Raw genomic sequence first — 23,801 nt, forward strand, 5'->3', positions numbered from 1 at the left:
TAACTTGGATTTTATCATGTAACAATACATTTTAATGATGCCAGGTTGAAGAAATCACCCCAGGATCTCAATATTTTGAAGTCCAAGTTTTTTCATGGATACATGTATTCATGCAGGTAGGGCGTTAGAATTGTACCTGCTGCCCCTATTGGATGATCGCAAAAGGCGACTAAATTTAGGATCTTATCTTTACTCTCTTCTTCCGAACATCTCCCTTGAAACCACATCAGTTTTGGCCTTTGGTTGAGCGCTCGACCCTATGCGGAAAGCTCTCCGTTCTGTCCCCAGGCCGAGACACATTATAGTGTTTAAAAGTGGTAGTTTCTACTCCTGCTTAGCCCTCAGCATATAACGTTGTCAGTATAATGTGACCGGATGGGGCGTGTTATATCTATAATGAATTAACCTTAGAATGTCACAGAACCTCAATTGAGGCTCTTGGCCTACTCCCGTGAGTGCCAAAGAGCCTCAGAGAGCTTCACCTCAAATTACGACGGTTCAACAATATCAATGACGTCCCTGCAGGTACGACATTAGAATTGTACCTGCTGCCCCTATTGCATGATCGTAAAAGGCGACTAAATTTAGGATCTTATCTTGAGTTAAGCGTTCGCCCCTGTGAGGATGGCTCTGGGTTCTGTCCCCTGGCCGAGACACACCAAAGTTTATAAAAGTGGTAGTTTCTGCTCCTGCTTAGCGCTCAGCATACAGGGAGTGGGACGACTGATTCGCCCGTTGTCACTATAATGTGACCGAATGAGGTGTGTTTCTTTTTGTCTTCGGCGGCATACTTCAGTGATATAGCACTATAAAAAGGGCAACAGATCCACTATACAAGAAGACACAATATGAATATACTGCAGTCTTCACCAACACACACCTCGTACAACATACATGGGAGGCCTTACATGACCATAGCTGTTAATAGGACGTTAATTAATCAAACAAACAAATAAAAGTTCTCATATTTATAACCCGTATACAGGGTGAGACGATACGACCCAAACAGGACTCCTTTTTTAGTGTTTTCATTGATGGAAGCAACCAATCTCCTTAATAAAGGTTATCATTTATTCACAGACGTTTTTTCTCTCGTCGCTGGACTTAGATTTTTTTTTTATTAAAGGCCGGACAAGGTTTGCAGGGACTTTAGGAGCTAATGCAATCGGACAGCCACAGGCTTTTAAGTCCCCAGGTCTAAACGCGGGACAAAGTGTGCGACAAGGCGACATATTACTCAGTGCCTACAAAGAAAAACCCACAAGGAAACATGTACGTCTTGTTTCTAACTATCATAATGCAACAGTGACGAATATGAGGCAAAAACCGGAAATGGTCATGGATTACAACCGTTTCATGGGAGGCGTTGATTTAAATGACCAACTAACATTGACTTACGATATTGACTTATGATGACAACAGAAAAACTAAAAGCTTGGAAAAAGGTCGTTTGGAATATTATCGATCGCATCTTGTTGAATGCTTACATTTGCTACGGAAAGAGCACCGACAACAACCGTCTTGTCAGCCGAGTGGGATTTCCTTTCTGATTGTTGAGAGCCTGTGCGACAAACAGATTGCTCAAACAAACAACAAGCCAGATCAACACAATCGTCGCCAAATTACCATTGCTTGTTGCCCGAATCAATGGACAGAAGAAATGTTGTGTTTGTTCACGACGCAATGGCAATGGGAGACTTCGTGCTAGAAGCATTTATGTTAAGTGTCTTAATGGACTACATCCCAAATGTATCGGAGAGCATTTGCGTCATGATGTTGAATTGTAAATTCAGTCTTTTCAATGTGTTGTGATAAATGCTAACGCATTCAATACGTTGGGTGACATGCCAATTGCTAACCGTAAAGATGTCTTTACCAACTTGCAGCAAAATAATAGTGGAAAAAACTATAGTTGTTTTTCATTTTTAGGTGGGAAACAAAAGAATAATATTTTTAATTGTTGAGATATAACTGGTAATTATGGCTTCATATGCCAGAAGTAAAATAGCTAAATATAAAGGATCAGCAATAGTCATTCTGGTCATATTAGAACGAATATGCGTACCCGGCCTACTTATACTTTTCAGCCGGGTACGAATTGGTCCCTATGTGTCGTAGTGGAGCACTGGAGCACTGCCTCCGAAAATCACTCGGGCATATTTTTCTATAATTTTTTGTAGGTTTCCAATTGTTTTATGCGTAGACATGCATTTACATATTATTTTTGTCCAAAAAAAAAACAACATAACTACCATTCTTAATATCTACAGTACCGCTCACACAACGTCAAATTCACAATTTGTGGACTTGCCGTATAAATTCCCTTCATAAAGACCTTCATATGTATTATGTAAAAAAAATAATGCCTCGATGAGTATCTGATATTTTAGGTGGTTTAGTTTTATTGCCTAGTAGCTAAGCGATATCAAACAAGTAGAATAAAAATGCAAACAAACGTTTTATAATGGTTTGCATAGTCATTACTTTGCTCCATTAGCAGTAATAGGCACCAATTGTAGCTCTAAAGACGACACCATTTCTGTCTAAAAGTCTTGAGCTACAATATTGCAGCTATGGTCATATATGTAATTGAACAGGAACATTCGTTTATATACCCGTACCATATTTCCTCACATTATCACATCAATGCCAAAGACGGTCAAAGGAAGGCTAATGTAGGTAAAATGGTTCAATTAAGGCCAAAAAAATAATATGTCTGTTTAGGATTACCTATTTTTTTACACCCCGACCCTAATTTTTCTCTCTCCGCTTTTCTACGAAAAATAAATTAAAAGTCGGAATTTTGATCTCAGACTCCGGTTCCGGCCATTATTTTAGAGTAAAAGACACTAAAAACAAATCCTCCCAACCTACCGACCCTATTTTTTGCCAATGTAATCCTAAACAGACGTTTTTTGTTTGTTTTTTTTTTTACTTATCTCTCCCGAAATTGCGTTATTTTGAAAATAATACGATAAAAAATATAAAAGAAAAAAACCCAGAAGATTTTTTTATATTAAACTCCTTTCGGAATGCACAGTGACACGGTGTCAGAAAAAAAATACCATTGCCGATTGCTGCCACTGCATCATCTGTACCATGCCATGACGTCATTGCCCTTCAGGTAGGGCTTATAAAAGGCGACTAAATTTCTAAATTTAGGATCTTTTCAGTATAATGTGACGGGGTGGAGTGTGTTGCTTGGTGTCTTCGACGGAATGCCTCGGTGCTATAGCACTATACAAATGGAAAAAGGGCAATAACTCCACTATACAAGAAGACACAACACAAACATACCGCAGTCTCCCAAAACACGCACCTCGCACATCAAACACGCTACACACTGCAAACATGGGAGGCCGTCCTTACATGACCATGGCTGTTCGTAAGTCTCAAGTGACCTATTCTAATCCACTTTTGTCCGTCGTCGTCTGTCGTGCGTCGACTTCTTCTCGTAAAGTACTGAACCAATTTGTTGAAATTTTGCAGAAACCTTCCATAGCCAAAGGTCAACCCAAATTGTGAATTATATGGTCCCAGCCCCCGGGGGCCTGAGGGGTGGGGCCAAAAGGGGTCAGTCTGAGATGGCCATTGAATCCTATTAACAATTTTTCCACGACTGACCCCCAGGAGCCTGAGAGGTGGGGCCAAAAGAGGTCAAATAGGCTAACACTTCAAAAATCTTCTTCTGAAATTCCATAAATGGCAGAATGAAATACTCTTCATAGATTGAAAGGCCTTGAAGTCCTTTACAAAATTTGTGAATTATATGACCCTGGGGTCTCACGTTCCTCCCCAGGGGTAAACCTGAGACCCCAGGGTCATATGATTCACAATTTCTGTAGAAGGCCTTGAGACCTTTCTATCTATGAAGAGTATTTGATTCTACCACATCTGTGAGTAGAGAAGATTTTTGAAATTTTAGCTAATTTTACCCCTTTTGGCCCCTCCCACAGCCCCCTTGGGGATGGGGGTCATATAATTCACAATTTTGATTGCAATGATTGGCCTTATGCCTAAGATGGTTGTGCAAAATTTCATTGAAATTGCTTCAGTGGTTTTGGAGAAGAAGTCGAAAATGTAAATTGTTTACGGGCACGACGACGGTCAAAAGGCGATTAGAAAGGGTCGCCTGAGATTTCGTCTCAGGGGACCTAAAAATGTGTTTTCCCTATATAAACTATAGTAAACTTGACCCCCTCCCAAGGGGTGAACCTGAGACCCTGGGTCATTTACATAATTCACAATTCTTGTAAAGGACCTCAAGACCTTTCAATCTATGAAGAGTATTTGATTCTGCCATTTCTGGAATTCCAGAAGATTTTTGAAGTTTACTTAAGCCTAGCTATTTGACCTCTTTTGGCCCCACCCCTCAGGCCCCTGGGGGTCAGTCGTTGAAAAATTGTTGATAGGATTCAATGGCCATCTCATACTGATAATTCTGACATTTGACTTATTCCCTATTACAAATGACCAAATAATGCTCAAAAATGTCTTTTTCCTATATAAACTATAGTATACTTGCCCCCATCCCCAGGGGGTGTCATCTCCAATTCAAAACGACCTCCGAGAAGCCCCACTTATCTTGGTCTTTTCAACAAATGAATAATTTATTTACCCAAATATTGCATCCGTCGAGATTAGAGGCGATTTGCTTACTATGAAGAAATGGCGACGAGGAGGAGGAAGATTTAAAGTTGTGTAAAGGGAACTACTGTATTGACATAATATAACGTGCATTCATGATAAAATGGATTGCTGTGGGTAGGTAAATTATTCATTTGTTGAAAAGACCAATCGGAGATGACCTGGCCCGATACCGAACGGTGTCAGCGAGTTCCACCTTTTGATATAGCACTGCGCTCTGGCCCTACACCAGACATATATACATATGTATCTGTCATAATGTCTAAGTCTGGTGTCAGAGCCAGAGTATCGGGCTATACTTTAACCACAGTACCAGCCCTATTCTCCTTGGCCAATATTTGCTGATCGTTTAACTCCTCAATTCTTTCAATCAGAGTATCTTGTTTATCCTTGTAATATGATTGATCACTGTGTCCTTTTATTTTGTTTCATTCCAGGTAAGTCCCTTTCAATCTATTTTCAGATCTGTCAGTCTCTTAAATTGTCTCAGTATATCTTCAGGTGGTGTCTCACTCAGTTCTATGAATTTACCTCTTTTGTTTGTTCGATCGTATGTTCCAGTCCAGAGAACAACCAAAATATGTCTAAAATCCCGGCTAAATGCCTCCGCATTTTCCACTATGTGGTTTACAGTACCACTGCTGTTGTCGTCCTTTTTGCACGACAATGCCGCTTTATATTTGCATTTTCACTGCAGTCCCACTATGTAACATTACCAAGCGCAGTTGGCAGTCATACAGGCTATGAACTTCAATCGTCATAATTTGTCACGGAAAACAAATGTTCAAATGACTGTTCCATTCTTGAAGATAACGAATGATTTGAGATTCATTATAACAGTTAGATGCAAATAATTCTATGAGAGCAACAATGTCCAAACAGTATGAATTCATACCATTCTCTGTTCCGCGACTGTTTCTGAGTTGATGTCTAATTTTAAATGTACCCGCCTTTTAAACAGAGGTCGGTGTGTGAGCCTGTTATGCGCAGAGCGGAAGAGGGCGCGGGTGTCGTTGTTTATCAAACGCGCGATAGCGACTCGCTGCCGGGTTCAGCTTCAGGTGATATCATCAATATTTAATGTGTACGTAAATCAGAGACATGTTTTGATGCATCTATCTAAGACTGTAGATTGGCCAGAAAATACTTCGACAGTTCAGCATTCTGTGTTTCTAGATAGAGTTTAAATACTTGGTTATTTTGTCACCGAGTCCTGACCCTTGTCAGTCTCATGATTTCGGCGTTTACAGCTGTATCTAACGTTAGTTACACACTTGTCTTATCCCCTTCTGCTGTAATTTATAACATAATGCAAAGGATACTTTACAAAATAATTCTTTTTGTAAATCTATATTCCAAAAATGTTATATCGAAATATACACGCTGTAGTAATGTATCTACATGTATATACATATCTCTGTTTAATTCGGAACGCTTCTAGATTTTTCGTTTCAAATACAGGCACCTGCAACATACAACAGTGTATGGCTATTATTAAACTCAACTGTTGGCCTATAATTAAAGTGATGTGTTGCACTTTGAATTATTTACTTTGGTTTGATCTGAGGTGAATATATTTGTAGATATTGTACATATAGAGTGATATGTTGGCCGCTTTCATCAGTTGTTAGAGCAGCAGACCAGTCATCCTCAATACTATGATACTTTGTAATCTTTGTCATGATACTAAGGCCTATTAGCATCAGGGGGTTTAACATACCATCATGATTAATAGTCTCGGGTATGTCAGTCATGATATCCACCCCTGGAATATTTTAAGTCATAGTAAAACTGAAAACATTTCAGGAGAAAAACCCTAACCAATCACAGGCCTACAGAGTATTCCTTTGAAGATCATAGAGAGCCTCACTCATTTTCAAAGCTGATGATACAGAGACCCTACCAGGAGTCGTAAAGGAACAGTAGTCGTGATTTGGGGGAAAAAAAGTAATTTTGCATCTCGTGAAACTCATTATTTCCATATAAACAAAACAACACCATCATGAACTATTCGTCAGCAGCTCTAGACATTCAGATATCTGGATGCACAGTACAATATATGCACAATGACGACTATTATTGTCTTCACAGCTACTGGTTGGGTCTCAGTATGGTATACTGTTATTGTCTCACACAGAGCCTTTATTTTCACACAGTGACATAGTCCAGGGGTGGATATCATGACAATGATAGTAACTCCTTTAATACAGAGGATGCAGACTAATCCAAAACAAAGTAGAGCTCCTGCTGATTTAAATAAAAGCATCGTTTATTTATAGGTATGTCACAAAATGAGTACAGGTGAACCACTCACTAGGCACAAGGTGTTCCCGCCGCAACGAATGCACACAAGGTCAAGGTCAAATGTCAACCAAGACACAGTTACAGAAAATGACAAGGAAGATACTTCAGGTGCTAAAAGTCAGCAGTTATTACAAACAGAAAAGAAAGGAACAAAAGACTCTCACAGTAAGTTTAACTAAGACATGTACTTTGAAAAAGATAGTTTTCTCCTATTACAAATAAACTGGTATCAGAAATTTTAAACATTACTGTACATTTGGTGCCACGACCAGGATTTAACTTTAAACATTGTATTTTATGTTTGGTTGACTTTTAGGTTCAGGCTAGAGAGGGGTATGTTAAGGAAAGTGGCAAGATATTGGTTTGGTTTGAATGGTTGAATGTTCCATTAATAGCCAGGGTCATTTAAGGCTTAGATTAGGAGGTGGAGGAAAACTGGAGTACCTGCAGATATAACACTGACCTATGGTCAGTATCTGACTACTGCTCCACATAGGATTCTTCTCAATTTCTACCAATGCGATTTGGCTGAAACTTGCATGAAATGACCCTGACATGGTTAATATTTTTCGGGTCGATCCAAAATCCAAGATGGCGGTCATATCCGCCATCTTGTTACATATTTTGAACTTCTTCTCAAGTTCTACCGGTGCAATTTGGCTGAAACTTGCCTTAAATGATCCTGATATGATCTTGACAAAGTGTTGTTACATCTCTGTTGATCCCAAATCGAAGATGGCTACCATGAGACCATATCTTATTCTAATTAATTTCTTATACATCTATTGCAAAGGTAGTCAGATTACCATTAAGGCCCTTTGGCCTCTTGTTTGATACAGGTATATTTTTGCTCGTTACAGGTAAGCTGCTTACATGTGACCAGTGTGGGAATGGCTACAAAACATTAGGAGGCCTAAAACGACACCAAGCCACTCACAACAAAATAGGGCCAAGGCATGTATGTATCCAAAGTAACAAGGCTTCTGTACAAAATTTGGGGACAATATCTGTAGAAAGTCCTCAAGTATCCAAGGAACAAGGTTCAAGGTATATTACTGAAGATATCATAACAGATGGTGCCGTAGTTCAGAAAAATACAAACAAAGATTTGGTAAAAGAGCAACAGCTGTTCCGGACAAGTTCAGGTAAAGGTTCTCTGGAACTACAGTCAGAGGAGAACATGGTGACTTTTCTACCGCAGAATCCTGATGTCACAACGGAGTCAAAACCAGAAAAACTTCTAGAACAGGTTTTAGAGGACATAGCTTCAAGTGAAGGTCAAACTCCACAGGTGATTGTAACAGAGATGGTTTCACACAGGTCAGAGTTGGACATCGTTGATAAAGATCAGTGTTTAACTAGCTCAGCTGTGACAGAAAATGCGACATCTGCTGTGGCAGAACATGACAACAATATCACAGATCTTTTGCTTCAAGATAACTCAGTAAAACATCTTGATGCAAGTCAGCAAAAATTGATACCATCAGGTTCACAAATATCAGTAAATGAACAGATTACATGCATGAACTTAAAACCAGGTGTTTCGTTATTGAATACTATGCAAGATAAGTCACTGACAAGCAGCTCAGCTCAGATGGTCAACAGTAAGGAGATAATGACCAGTGGTCAAGCAGTCAATACTCCCAGTGAGGTTACTTCTGGAATCCGAACAATCGGCCACATAAAGCCAGCCGCTGATGTGCGGACTGAGGACAACCCAGGACATACAAAGGTGGCTCAGTTATCTGACAAACATGTTAGGATCAAGTCCCATTTCTCCAAGGAGGACATCGACATGGAGGTCAACGATGATCCCGTAAGTGGCAGTATAGTATTATAGGAACCACATTTGACCCAATAAGTGCCAAGGACCCTTCGATAATTCAGCAAAAAATGATAGGGGGTGGGGAACTTAATAGGACCAGATTTGGACTACCTTTTCACACAAATAAGCCAATCAGTTCAAAAAAAAAAAAAAAAACATGTAAAGAAACCAATGGTTTTCATATTTAATTTGAAGTATGTGAAGGGGTGGGGAGGGAGGGGGAGGGACACTTCTTGGGTTGAATACAATATACAAAAGCTACATGTATAAAACATCTCAAATCTAAGGAACATCTTAAGCTTTTCAGTTTTGAACAAATTAATTTTTATTATGTCACTATTGTCACATATGATAATTAAAATCCACTAAAGGAGCTCCAAGGGCTGTGGGGGACTATTGGTTGGTCATCCTAGGCACAGTTGAGCCAAGTGCATGATTTCCATTTATACTCAACACTTAACTTCGGGTTGTTCTCAGATACATGTTAAGAGTATAGATATCTATGTCGGTCACATTTCTGAGTGTTTTTGGGCTCATACATTAATTACAAATTTCCTTCACATTTTATCAAAGTTCCATTCAAAAATATACTAGTAGGAGCTATCATCATTCAATATGTTGGTGACCATTGTAAGATAAGATCTGGTTGACTCATTCTAGGTGTTCGGGTTAGTCTCTGGATTGGTGAAGTTTTGTCCGAATCTCAGTGAAGCTGATTATACTGAGGTTGCCAAGGTGACGGGTGTTACGGTCATTATGTTAGACAAGCAGAAGATTGTCGTCCATGGCTCCTGGAAAGCTCTCAACCGAGCTTACTCCATGATTGAGGTGAGCACAATCATTTATCTCTACACAAGCAATCTAATAATGTATAATTAATATGAATTTTGTGAATTTAATGGAGGTCAAATTTGTAAACATTTGAATGTTTGTCACATGTTATCTAATATAAACCCAATTAGCATTTTATGATAGAAAACATGAAGACCCAAACAAATTAATTGGAATTATATGTAGCAGCCAGACTGGGGCCTGAACTTGGCTCTACCGTTGTGCTACGTGATCAACGATGATTGACCCAGTCCAGTTCTACTACAGTATACCCTTTTTTCTTTAATTCTTTACCCTCAAATTACAAGTTTGTATACCCTTGCTAAGCATACTTTATGCTTAAACAGGGGTTGGCAAGTTACCAATTTTGTACAGGAAAGCAGAAAATGTAGCGGGCAGATTGGGATTCGAACTAGGGTCCTCTGAACAAGCCAGAATATGCTCTACCATTTAAGCTAACTGTTTCTGATGAATGATCCAGTTTAGTCCCACAACACTTTGGTGAACCGTATGTTTTAATTTCAGAATTTACAGCTGGAGGCTAAATCCTCGCTACAAGAGAACTGTGATGATGACGACTCCCCGGGCGTTACTGTTACAGCCCCTGTAGAGGGAGAGCTACAAAGTAAGACCGGATTTATCAGTTTATATAGAGGCAGTGACTCAAGATAATTCATTAACATTGTGTATAATATTATAAGACTCTTTCATATGTGGATATGAAGGATAGGGATATTCTACCCTAGGGTCACAAAATGTAGTAAAACCCGAGGCTTTCAGGTTTTATTGCAATTTTACAACTATAATATCCCGCCATTTTGAAATAAATTCGATGAAATCCACGACTGTAAGTCAATTTTCAATGAATGAAAAATTACTTGATATTTTCGACACAACTTTCGTTGTTTGCATCTTTTATAGTAACACCAGTCAAGTTGGTGAAAAAAAATGTGAAAATTTAACCGAGAAAATAGTAATTTTGTTGACGCCGTGATGTTACGAGGCTATTGCATGGGTAGCCATGCAATACAACCTCAGGTGACATGAGTGTATTGTCCTAGACCAGCAAGTATTACACTCCTAGGTATGAAAGAATATGTATTATATTTTGCTATTGTTGCTGTAAAGCATTACCTAGGTAACAAGGGGGGAGGGTGATTTTAATTGTGTGTAATGATGTGATCAGCCTGTTTTTGTGACATTTTTAATTTCCTTCCATTGTGATGTCATGAAATGTCGCAGAAAATGTTCTGAAGGCTGTGCAAGGAGCAGGGCTCGACATTAACCATTGCCCGACTGCCCGGGGCAGGTCAGACCTCCTGTCGGGCAGGTCAGTTACGTCTGTGACTTGCCCGACTGGGCAGGTGGATATTTTAGTGCCATTGATACAGTCGAAACTCGTTATCTCAAAATCGCTTGAGTCGAAATTCCGGTTGAGTCGAATTAATTTTCAAGTCCCGTTTTTTGTCCTTCTTTGTGTATGTATTTTAAGATCGGATGACTCGAATTTCGATGACTCGAAACTCCGGTTGTGTCAAAGTCAATTCCTGGTCCCTATAACGGATTTTCAGCGGAAAAAATAGTCGCTATCTCGAATTTAATTTTAGTCGAAATTTTAAATAAAAAAATCCCAACAATTACGTAAATATAACATGGATACAAACAATTGAAATTCACATGTGGTTTGTCGTAACACGTGATTGGTTTACCTGCACATATCGCGATCGGTATATGCAGATTCAGGCCTATGGGAACATACTACAACAATGACTGCTAATTAATAATTGTTTAATAATCCTCTCAAGTCTGGCTTCCTAATTAGTGTCACTTTACAATTGTGACTTACCTGTACATAAACACGACGCGTGTTTACACAATCACACTCAGCATGGCTCGATCAGCGTGGCTGATCTTGACCGGAAGTGTGTTTGTTTAGGAATCATTAGAAACGAAAGTGTTTTCTAAGGTTTGTATGGAATGTTTATAATGCAAAATAATTTAACAAACCCACAATGTTAAATGTTTAACTAGTCGTTGCAGATTTACTAGTATCTTAGTCATGCAATGTATTTCTGCGTTGATATATAAATCTACTTTCGTTTCATTTACCGTAAATTATATTAACCAGTAGAAACGGAGAGTGTAGTCTGCTCACGGTAGGTGAAAACTATTGTTTATTTTACTATTTTGAAATAACATTAAATTCTGAAATAAGAAAGATGCTTGTTTTTATTTGTTCAGGTTCTATATTCCGTATAAGTTTGATGTATGAACCATTGAAGGAAATCAGGGTGCATGCCTATTATCATGACGATCGTATCGTAATTCTATGATTTTACAAAATGTATTTAAAAAAAATCCCAAAACAACTGAAAACATATAACTAAAAAGATTTAATACAGACCTTAAAAAAAGTTGGAAAATCACGATAATATGCTGTTCACGGTAGGCATGTACCCGGCTGTCATAAGATATAAGGACCGTTGAAAACCACGTTCTGACCAAACCTAATGGCATTACGTTTGAGTCGAATTCCGGATGAGTCGAATTATTTTCGTTGGTCCGTTGAATTTCGAGATAACGAGTTTCGACTGTACTTGTTTAGGCTGATGTAGAGTTGATATCACAGTCCTTAAGATACATTTACGGGTCATGTAACAAAATCTGAGCTATGAAGCTGTCTACACAGATTTATCGGTATAATTAGTCATGGTCAAACAGATGTTTGTACACCCATGTAGTATACACGATGTGATAATTCAAGCGCTTTGATGACACAGTCATAATGTAATTTGACAGAAAGCATGGCAAAGAGCTTTGAGATTAATAACAAATGGTAGGCCTAGCTCAAAAGCAATAGTATGGCAATAGTGGAAATCAAAAGTTTATCATTATATGCAAGAATCAAGATTAATTATACATGACCAGCTTTTGACTGAAAATCAAGAAATTTATAAGTTCTGTTCGCCATGCCGGCTATTCACAACCTAGTCTGCTCAAATCGATCTTTCCCTATCGGTATTTTACAGTTTTTGCTTGTAGAATATTGTTAGCTAAGACACCTGTTCATCTCGTTAATAATCACCGATATTGTGTGGACTAAGAAGAAGATACATCAAAGCAGATTTGAAGTGTCAGTGGAGTTATTAGGTCTGGAAGGTTCCTGATAATTATCACTTGCCCAACTGGTCAGTAGCTAGGAACAATTTATTAGGACAGGACATATTTTGTTATATTTACTACAGTGAATTATTAATTCTTCAATATGCTCATAGAACACAAAAATTAAGAAAATCAAAAGTTCTCATAAATTTATCACAAAAATAGAGAAATTGTATCATTTTTCATTAAATTTTATTGGGCAAGTCAAATTTCCAGTCGGGCAGGTAGGTTTTTGTAGTCACCTGCCCGACAGGGCAAGTCCTTAAAAAAGTTAATGTCGAGCCCTCATAAGATATAAGGACCGTTGAAAACCACGTTCTGACCAAACCTAATGGCATTACGTTTGAGTCGAATTCCGGATGAGTCGAATTATTTTCGTTGGTCCGTTGAATTTTCGAGATAACGAGTTTCGAAGTTTGTTTAGGCTGATAACAGAGTTGATATCACAGTCCTTAAGATTACATTTACGGGTCATTAACAAAATCTGAGCTTATGAAGCTGTCTACACAGATAGTATCGGTATAATTAGTCATGGTCAAACAGATATTTGTACACCCATGTAGTATACACGATGTGAAATTCAAGCGCTTTAGATGACACAGTCATAATGTAATCTGACAGAAAGCATGGCAAAGAGCTTTGAGATTAATGACAAAGGTAGGCCTAGCTCAAAAGCAATAGTATGGCAATAGTGGAAATTCTTAAGTTTATCATTATTGCAAGAATCAATGATTAATTATACATGACCAGTTTTGACTGAAAATCAAGAAAATTTATAAGTTCTGTTCGCCATGCCGGCTATTTAACCTAGTCTGCTAAATCGGATCTTTCCCTATCGGTATTTTACAGTTTTTGCTTGTAGAATAACGTTAGCCGTTGAATTTCGAGATAACGAGTTTCGACTGTACTTGTTTAGGCTGATGTAGAGTTGATATCACAGTCCTTAAGATACATTTACGGGTCATGTAACAAAATCTGAGCTATGAAGCTGTCTACACAGATTTATCGGTATAATTAGTCATGGTCAAACAGATGTTTGTACACCCATGTAGTATACACGATGTGATAATTCAAGCGCTTTGATGACACAGTCATAATGTAATTTGACAGAAAGCATGGCAAAGAGCTTTGAGATTGATAACAAATGGTAGGCCTAGCTCAAAAGCAATAGTATGGCAATAGTGGAAATCAAAAGTTTATCATTATATGCAAGAATCAAGATTAATTATACATGACCAGCTTTTGACTGAAAATCAAGAAATTTATAAGTTCTGTTCGCCATGCCGGCTATTCACAACCTAGTCTGCTCAAATCGATCTTTCCCTATCGGTATTTTACAGTTTTTGCTTGTAGAATATTGTTAGCTAAGACACCTGTTCATCTCGTTAATAATCACCGATATTGTGTGGACTAAGAAGAAGATACATCAAAGCAGATTTGAAGTGTCAGTGGAGTTATTAGGTCTGGAAGGTTCCTGATAATTATCACTTGCCCAACTGGTCAGTAGCTAGGAACAATTTATTAGGACAGGACATATTTTGTTATATTTACTACAGTGAATTATTAATTCTTCAATATGCTCATAGAACACAAAAATTAAGAAAATCAAAAGTTCTCATAAATTTATCACAAAAATAGAGAAATTGTATCATTTTTCATTAAATTTTATTGGGCAAGTCAAATTTCCAGTCGGGCAGGTAGGTTTTTGTAGTCACCTGCCCGACAGGGCAAGTCCTTAAAAAAGTTAATGTCGAGCCCTGAGGAGCTATTCATTTGAATTAAGAAACTTTGTATACTATAAATTTTAAATGTCTTTTAATGGATTCAGTCAAACTAGCAATAATTTATGAAATAAATATAATAAAGGAACATTATTGTTGTTTACATTATAATCTTCCATGTTTAATGCTAACTATTTATTGATAACTCTTTAACCAATAAAAACATTCCCTCAAGGAAGACTTGGGGAGTTCAGCACATTGTACATTGACCATTAAAAATTCAAGTCCAAGGCAATTATCCCATTCCATTGACACATTATTCTCTCACATCTGAAACAATGCTAATTTTTTTGATTGAATGATTTTAGGTCATCTGACCCAAAGGGTCAGGATGACCTATTGTCATCATGCACCGTCCGTCGTCGTGGGCCGTGCGCCGTCCGCAGTGCGTAAACTTTTCCTTCAAACGACTTCTTCTCAATAACCTAAAGGCCCAGGGTACTGATATTTGGCCTGTAGCATGCTGGGACAAATGAATGACCTTGACCTTTATTCAAGGTCACAGGGGTCAAAAAGGCTAAAATCTAAAAACGACTTCTTCTCAAGACCCAGAAGGCCCAGGATACTGATATTTGGCCTGTAGCATGCTGGGATGAAGGGCTACCAAGTTTGTTCAAATAAATGACCTTGATCTTCATTCAAGGTCACAGGGGTCAAATAGGCTAAAATCTTTAAACGACTTCTTGTGAATAACTAAGAGACCTAGAGACCTGATATTGAGCCTGTAACATGCTTGGAGGAAGGGCTATCAAGTTTGTTCAAATGAATGACCTTGATCTTCATTCAATGTCACAGGGGTCAAATAGACTAAAATTTTAAACGACTTCTTCTCAAGAACCAAAAGGCCCAGGGTACTGATATTGGGCATGTAGTATGCTGGGATGAAGGGCTACCAACTTTGTTCAAATGAATGACCTTGACCTTCATTCAAGGTCACTGGGGTCAAAAAGGCTAAAATCTTTAATCGACTTCTTCTCAAGACCCAGAAGGCCCAGGGTACTGATATTTGGCCTGTAGCATGCTGGGATGATCTTCATTCAAGGTCACAGAGGTCAAATATGCTATAATCTTTAAACGACTACATTGTGTTGTGCTAATAGTCAGATGACCGTTAAGGCCCATGGGCCTCTTGTTTTTTTGGGTTTTTTTTGTGAAATAACATACTGAAAATGAAATCAAATTAGAAAATATAAATACTTGTAATCAAAAATGTAAAATGAAGACTTGCTGTAATTGTTAAAGCACTTGCTGTAATTGTGACCAAATCTTGAATCTTTATCAGCTAACAATAACTATATTTGATATTTGCTGTTTGCCTTCAGACGGAGTGGATCTCGGCCCCATGGTAACCAATGATTCAGACACGGAGGTAACCATAGAAACCAATCCTTCTGTGGACTTGGATAGCTTAGACCCTATTTCCATGATGGAACCAGACACATTCCTGTGTGACAAGTGTTCCAAATTGTTCCGGAGTCGGCGTTCCCTACAGGAACACATTGCCTTACGACACATGGAACACAAGTGTAAAATGTGCAGCAAAGTATTCAGTGAGCGACGATATCTGCAGACGCATCTGAAGAGACACGCCAATGTGAGGAACTACACATGTTCTATATGTGGCTGGAAATTTATGGAGCGCTTCAAGATGAAGTTACACATGGAGTCTCATAAGGAAATCAAAGACCGCTGTCTGCCTTATAAATGTACTCTGTGTGGTAAACAGTTTTATAATCGGGCTAGCTGGAGTGATCATCTCAATACACATACAGGTACAGTATAGGGGTGACTATCGCCTACAATTTTAACCATTGCAACACTATTGCTATCAAGGAAAACACTATTAATATGATTATTGCAATTGTATTGGGATTCTGAAATCTATTAATTTCCAGTCAATGGTCTGGCCACCATGTTGTATATATAGCTTGTGCAGTATTGGTTTAGAGTTACTTCCCATTACCTGCTAGCGTCAGTGGTATCTCAAAACACCCTGATGATCTTGATCTAGAACAGTGTTGGTATTACCTGTTTGAATTAATAGTACGGAAAAAGCGACATTTTATTTTGACTGTTAGTGTGTTATGAACTGTACCAAACCTCTGTGAGAACATCATTTAAAGTGAACAGTCGGGCAAGGATGGCTAAAGTCGGTAAAAATGGTGTGAATGTATCCAGTATAATTTCTTATGAAATGGAAAAATAAAATCTCTCGTCAAAATCTGTCTGCGTACGAAGAAATTAATTTAAAGTATGGGAATTCTAAAACGTCCTCCCGGCTCACTATGTCCGTGGTTACATTTCCACACAGCCTCGCTTTCAATGCTTTCAACTTTTCTTTACTTTAATGGTCAGAACTGGGAAACTAAGCAGAACTTGACCGTCGTATTAATATGTGAGAACTTTTGGAAGGCCAATGAACGCATTTAGACTGGTTTTCTTTGCCCGACTATTCACTTTAAGTCCAAGCTACAGATGAATATCTGACTGTTGAAACTATTGATAGATTGATGTATTATTGGCAGTCATTGTGTTCTTGTTGAGTTTGCCATCGATTGACCAAGTTGAGAGGCATACCATCGCAATATATATCGATAGTCCAATGTATAGTACAGTATACCTCCAGCAAGAATGTAATGATACCACATTGTTTCTGTCTAGATAGATTTCTTACAGAAGGGAGGCCATTCTGTGTTTGTGTTTCTAGTCCTAATATGATCATGTTTCAAAAAATTGTTATTCATAAGAAATACAATTTTTTTAGCTATTGAGCACCATAAAGGTGTTCCTTACATGTAAAATTTTTTGTTTTGTTTTGATGTGATTTTGGTGACCCCATCTTTAATTAAACTTATCCTGCTGTGATAGTTTTTTATAGATATGCTAACTAGCCACTGCTGAATAGATTAATGAAATATCATGACATACATGATATTAATTGAAATCACCTCATGAAAAGGTTATCTGTATTTTTTTTTTAAATTGTGTTATACCAGAAATATATATTCATGTGTATATATGTTTCTGGTTATACCTATCCGGTTTGATAAATATTTAATGAAATTTGACCTTTCACAGAAGCAGCATATATGCTACTATCAGCAATGAATACCAGGCTTCTTCTATGTGGCTGCAGTCGGCAGGATTAACTAATTAAAAGGCGTGCATAGATTTAGTGGCAATGTAAAGCTGGCATAGTCATAGAAATCCACAGACATTGCACCCCAACCAGACTCCATATGGACAAACTCTGAGATTGCAAGAATGTCATATCAAACAATAGCCATCCTGCAGGCAGTGGCTATACTAAATTTGACCACTGGAGTGACTGTTTCTGCTAAGTAATATAAACAAAATTACTGTAATATGAAAGTTATGTATGTGTATTCAATATTTGAAAGGAAGAGGTAAAAGAAGAGAAAAGCAGGACAAAATTCCTCTTTCCATTGTCAGACAAAGATAATTCTTTTGTGAATGTCAAGATCCCTGTGGGAACTTATTACCTATGTTACAATATGATAATTTTTATATCTACAGGTAACCGTCCATATTCCTGTATGCTGTGTGGCAATACCTTCGCCCATCGTATCGGTCTGAAGCGACACATGACAACACATCTAAAAGAAAAACCATACAAGTGTGGCCAGTGTGATAAAAGTTTTTCCTTCAGGTATTTGGAAGATTTCACAGAATAATTTTACTCCAAGAGGCATCACTATAAATATCTTACTAGCCTCCCATCAGAGGTTTATGTTCGTCAATCTGTACGTCCATCCATTCTCATTATTTCCTTTAGCTTGTCTAAACCATCTTGGATTTTGGATCCAAGTTAAAAATTACAACACCTGGTCAGGACATGTCAGGAATCAGGATCATTTAAGACAAATTTAAGTGTCTTCTCCAGTTTTATCAATGCAATTTAACTGAAACTTTAAAATGATGTTGGCAATGTCCCAATCAAGTGGTTATACTTCAACAAATCACCAGTGCAATTTAGCTAAAACTTGCCTCAAATGATCCTGACATGGTCCCGACCATGTTTTGATATTTTCCAGCACAATCAGACATCCTAGGCAACAGCCAAGCCGCCATTTTGGAAAAAAAAATCTTTTTCACAAGTAACTGGTCATGGCCATTAAGGCCCTTGGGCCTCTTGTTATTATATTATTGAAGTAATCCATAAAAATAATTCAGTTATCTTATTGTAACACACAGTTACTACTTAGAATCTTTGGTGTGGATGTTCCAGCTTAACTACATGTTTTACTACATGCATAACATTATACTCTAGACTATTAAAAATACTCCAGTATTGCTCTTTGATTCCTCTGTAGTAGACAACCCTGAATTGACCAATCACCAGGTGTAATATAGCCAAGCCTCGTGTTCACAAACGCACATGTTTCTATTCAATGTCGGAGCAAACATCGTAGCACACACAATACAAAATGCAAAGTCACTTGCAGATTGATTGACAGCTGACGATCTGTCAATTACATTTAGGATATTGACCTTTTTTATTTGTTATTGTTGTGTCTTTACTTTGACAGGAGTAAACTAGCGGACCACATGACCATGCATACTGGGATAAGCAAGCATAAATGTTCCCACTGCGATAGGATATTCACTGCCTCCTCTTCACTACGACGCCACATGGAACAGTGTCCGTGTAAACCCCCAGGACAAGAGGTTGTGGTACCAGAGGCAATGGAGATGAGGATTGAAGGACTGCAGCCTACAGACTCGGACACTATCTACATGTGTGGCATATGTGGAGAGACGTTCGACTCGCTGCTTAAGGCAGAGAAACACACAGTGGAACATGAACAAGGTGCTTCTACTGAAATAGAAAATGTGGTCATTCAGGAAGAAAAGAATGTTGTTTTAGATGGTGTGTCTATTATCAATGAACCACAACTACCTGTGCAGCACCAGTCAGTGAACCGTAGCCTTCTTAAAAAAGTTAGTGAACCACAGCAGTCCTTACTTCAGGAGTCAATGGACCATAATCCATAGCAAAACAAAACCCTGTTTACCTTGTTTCATAAGTCATGAGTTGGTAAACATGCATTGGCAGTCATTGATAAAATCAGCTGACACAAGCATAAACAATTCCCCTTTTTATAGATGAATTAATTTTTTTTATTGAATCTAGATTCAAGGAATTTAACTTTCATACAAAGGGTGGGTTGCAAAATCTGCCCACGGGCCGATTTTTTTTCAAATTTTGTAGTGTTAAAGGTCTAGGTACATAACTACTTTTTATGTGCTTTTTATTTATTTTGTATGTTTTTACTTTTAAAAAGGCATAAAGGGCCTGACATGATGTTTTCTAAAATTACTTTGGGTATGTGGCAAGGGGACCTCTTGTTTCCATCTTTTGAACACATTTTTTATTTTTTAATTATTTTTGATAATAAAAGATACTTCATTCTTTATTTTATATCCATTTATAAAGATATTTACAAATTATTTTTACGACAAATTGATTTTGAATAAAAAAAAACCTCAAATTTTGGTCAGGATAAAAATTGAGAATATTGGGTTTGCTCGAATTATTTGGCATGTTATCGATTTTGTCCACACTTTTAATCCATTTTAAAAACATGCTATAGGTATAATCTTATAAAAGATACTATTCCAAAAAAAATGAAATCCAGGAAAATAGCATTTCATAGGCTGAAATGTAGAGAGGGGATTTTTCTAAAAAATCAATATTTGCCCTAGTTGACCATAAATTTAAAATTGATCATAGACACCATAATAAAACAACAGTTAGTGATAGTTTTTTTTGTTAACTAACATATGTACTCTAAAATTATTGCATTTTTATTCCAGCATTTTCCCAAACAGTACAAAAAAGCCTAACAACTAGATATGCTCTTGGGTGAAACAAATAGTTTCTCTTTTCATATCAGAAATCAAATAATTATTGTAAAGAAGTATATTTTCGTCAGCAACTTAAACTCAAAAGATACAAATTAAGATTATCCATCTCTCTTATGTAGATAAAAACTATTTTAAATTGAATTAGAAATGATTAAAGAGGGAAACAGAGTTACATTTGATTTAAATAAAAAAAAAAGTATAATTCAAAAATAATTCCAGCACCACAAAGGTTACAATCTTGATTTTGAGCAATCAGACGGCTTTTATTTCGAAACAATGGCAACAATGTATTTAAAACTGTTACTATCTCATTCGGCATACCCCATAACCCATATGTACCAATTTTCACTAATATCTAATAATATCTAAATTTCAACCAATCAGAGACCTCCATTTTATTTCCATTGCAACCAATCTTTTAAAAAGTTATTTCATGTTATACAAATTTTCACTTAAATCTGACAATATCTAAATTTCAACCAATCAGGGGCCTCCATTTTGTTTCCGTGGCAACCAATCTTTTTGAAAGTGATACCATGTTATTCAGCATACTTTTCAACCCCTATATACCAATTTACCAATTAATTCACTAACATCTGATTCTGACATCATTTAAATTTCAGCCAATCAGAGGCCTCCGTTTTGTTACCAAGGCAACCAATATTTTAAAAGGTGTTACCATGATATTTAGCATCTAAAATTATTCCTGTACACTGATTTTCACTTACATCGGACTCTGAAATCATTAACTGGAAATGTATAACTTGGTATACTAACAAAGAAGTGGTCCGTTGCTACCTGCACTCTCAAATGATGTATGAATAAAAAATGTAGAATATTTAACAAAGGCTAACCTTTTTTGGCATGTTTGTGTAGGTAGTTTTAATGAAAACGGCTACGAAGAATTCAGGCCCTTTGGGCCTTTTTAAAATCACAGAAAGAAAAAGAAGTGTCATTTTAAAAGGACAACTAGTAGTACTTTCAATATGCGAAGTTTCAAGAAAATTGGGCTATGGGCAGTTTCTATGGGATTTTTAACATTTGCTTGAACACCACCTTTGCAAAAGAATAGTTGAAAACAAAGGAGAAGGTACGTTAAGACTCGAATATGGCCGCAAAATTAATTCTCCAGTAAAGAACAACATATTTTGCCATATAACAGTTGAATACATTTGCTAACACATTACATCCCGAAAATATCCCGCATGTGCCAATTATGTTCACTATGACGTCATCAACATGCAGTTTCCCGCCATTTTTCACAAAAATCCTTGAAAAATCATACTTTTTGAGTGGTTTTCTTTAAAAATGAATGTGGCCGCCTTCGTGGAGCAGAAAGAGATTTTCACACGTTGTGTATCGTGTATTTACGCATATCCATGCAAAATATAAAGTTGATCCAAGGCGGCGGCCAAATCCATTTCAAGCCTTTTCTAACCTAAAGATGATGAATTTCTAGCAAAATTTGGCGAGAAGAGAAAATCATTAATTTGATGACGTCATAGGTGGAGCACATCGTGTACATGGTTATAAAAAGTTATGTTTTGATGAATGGCAAGTATGAGAGTATTTGTTGAAGTGAAATTGATGTGGATCAGAGTTAATATTTTTTGGTCTGAAAAAATTAAGGCCAAATACTGGTACTATTATATCTACTCCTTTGTTAATTTTATAAAGGGCATGTTAAAGGGACTATTCAGTCTAAGAGTACATTAAAATTTGCACATATATCAGAAATTAACCATTTCTAGAAATTAGATAACTTGTTTTACTGTGATATGCCAGAAAAGCCCACTGTAGTGAAATGAATATGAAATGTTCAAACTTGCTTGCTGTCCACCATTACATATTGTGGTCGGATGTCTTGTATGCCGAACCCTGGCCCTTGACAGTGTATTAAAGATTTTTTTGTCTAGAACTATTCAAATCCCTCTTACAGTGGTGTGTTTACCTTTTTAAATGCATGTTCTGGTCCAAAAATAATTTCATCAACTCTGTATTGCATTTGTTTAACGTGCATGACTTTGGCTCCAGTATGGGTACAGCGTAATTTTGTACCTGCTCAACGATTTGGAATTTAAACGGTATCAATCAAAATACTTAACAATGTCATGAAATTTGTCAATATTTCATATTATATGTTTTATAAGGAATGTAGAACAATACATTTATCAGTATGTCATATTTTGCTTAGTGGTTACGTAACAGAATTAGCTTCACTGAATTGTCCCTTAATTTATATGATTATCTCCCTTGGACTGTGGGTATAAACTGTAAGCCTTTTTTTTTTTTTTTTTTTGTGGCTACTAAATTTCACGATCTCCATTTTAATAGAAGTCTTGAAGATTACTGATCGCGGATTCAAACATTTACTATAGTAATTGAAATCCCTATGAAGTTTTCCATATGGGGAGAGGAACGTTTGCGAAAGTGAATCACACATTAATTAAAAGAAAGTTGATTTAAAATACTTTACTCACACTTAACAGTGTATCAAAATTTCTGTACGGAATTATCTTTAGTATTAATTGTCCGATTTCAACCAAATTTGGTATATTGCTTTATATCAATGAGATCTGATTGGTTTGATACTGGTCAAAATCCGCTAATATACGTGAGTTACAGGACTTTAAAATCGTTAAAACAGACAATTTCTTGGTTTCTGTGCGATAACTTTTAATATTATCTGATTTTAACCAAATGTTTTATACATATTGCTTGATATCAATTAGATCTTGGATGAGTATGATACTGGTCAAAATCCGTCAATAATTACGGGACTTGATAACTTCACTAAGTTATTAACAATGTGATGTGATAAACTGCTGTGCAGGCGACAGATACATCCACTTTCTTGGAATCTTTCTTATCTATAATGATTCCAATGTGTTTAATATTTTCATTATTTAATATGATTATTTGTTACTGTTGTTAAATAAATTATTTGTTGCTGAATCAGGTTTTAATTTTGATATCACTCACCATGAAAATGACGTTTTTGGTTGTCATATCGTCTTGTATGTACCGGTATTTTGAGAAAGTTAAGAGTTGAAACATCTGCGAAATTATCATTTTATGATACAACTTGTCAGTAACATCTGATTCCCCAATTGTGTAAAAGTTGTTTGAAAGAAAGCAAATGTGTAAGAATCAGAACTAAACTATGATTATATTCAGTCACCAATACAGTGCAACTATGGAAAATCATCAATTTCAAAAATGATCTTCTGAATAAATTGATAATTGCCAAAAATTGGTGTTAAAGGGACAATTCAATCTAAGAGAACATATTGCAGAAACAAACCAGTTCTCATCGAAATTAGATTTGTTATCCCCCGCCCAACGAAGTTGGCGGGGGATAT

The 23,801-nt window shown here is 36.9% G+C and overlaps 1 protein-coding gene across 1 annotated transcript; it reads left to right on the forward strand.

The window, feature by feature from the left end:
* The first annotated feature begins 5,641 nt into the window (after positions 1-5,641).
* LOC138315001 (uncharacterized) lies at positions 5,642-21,009 on the forward strand. The gene is made up of 8 exons (XM_069255708.1): positions 5,642-5,731; positions 6,927-7,116; positions 7,812-8,767; positions 9,437-9,604; positions 10,133-10,232; positions 15,873-16,322; positions 18,088-18,220; positions 19,101-21,009. Exons 2-8 carry the CDS (start codon positions 6,939-6,941, stop codon positions 19,564-19,566), a joined length of 2,451 nt encoding a protein of 816 aa, XP_069111809.1. The 5' UTR covers positions 5,642-5,731; positions 6,927-6,938; the 3' UTR covers positions 19,567-21,009.
* The last annotated feature ends 2,792 nt before the right edge of the window (positions 21,010-23,801 follow it).

This window comes from Argopecten irradians, chromosome 1, assembly GCF_041381155.1.
Source record: "Argopecten irradians isolate NY chromosome 1, Ai_NY, whole genome shotgun sequence".
NCBI lineage: Eukaryota > Metazoa > Mollusca > Bivalvia > Pectinida > Pectinidae > Argopecten > Argopecten irradians.

What these genes read in the sequence shown, in the direction of transcription:
- LOC138315001 (XM_069255708.1), top strand. Translation starts at nt 6,939, where the DNA reads ATGAGTACAGGTGAACCACTCACTAGGCACAAGGTGTTCCCGCCGCAA. An exon ending in GAGCTTACTCCATGATTGAG is followed by an intron (nt 9,605 to 10,132) that starts GTGAGCACAATC and finishes TTTTAATTTCAG; the next exon opens with AATTTACAGCTGGAGGCTAA. An exon ending in TCATCTCAATACACATACAG is followed by an intron (nt 16,323 to 18,087) that starts GTACAGTATAGG and finishes TTATATCTACAG; the next exon opens with GTAACCGTCCATATTCCTGT.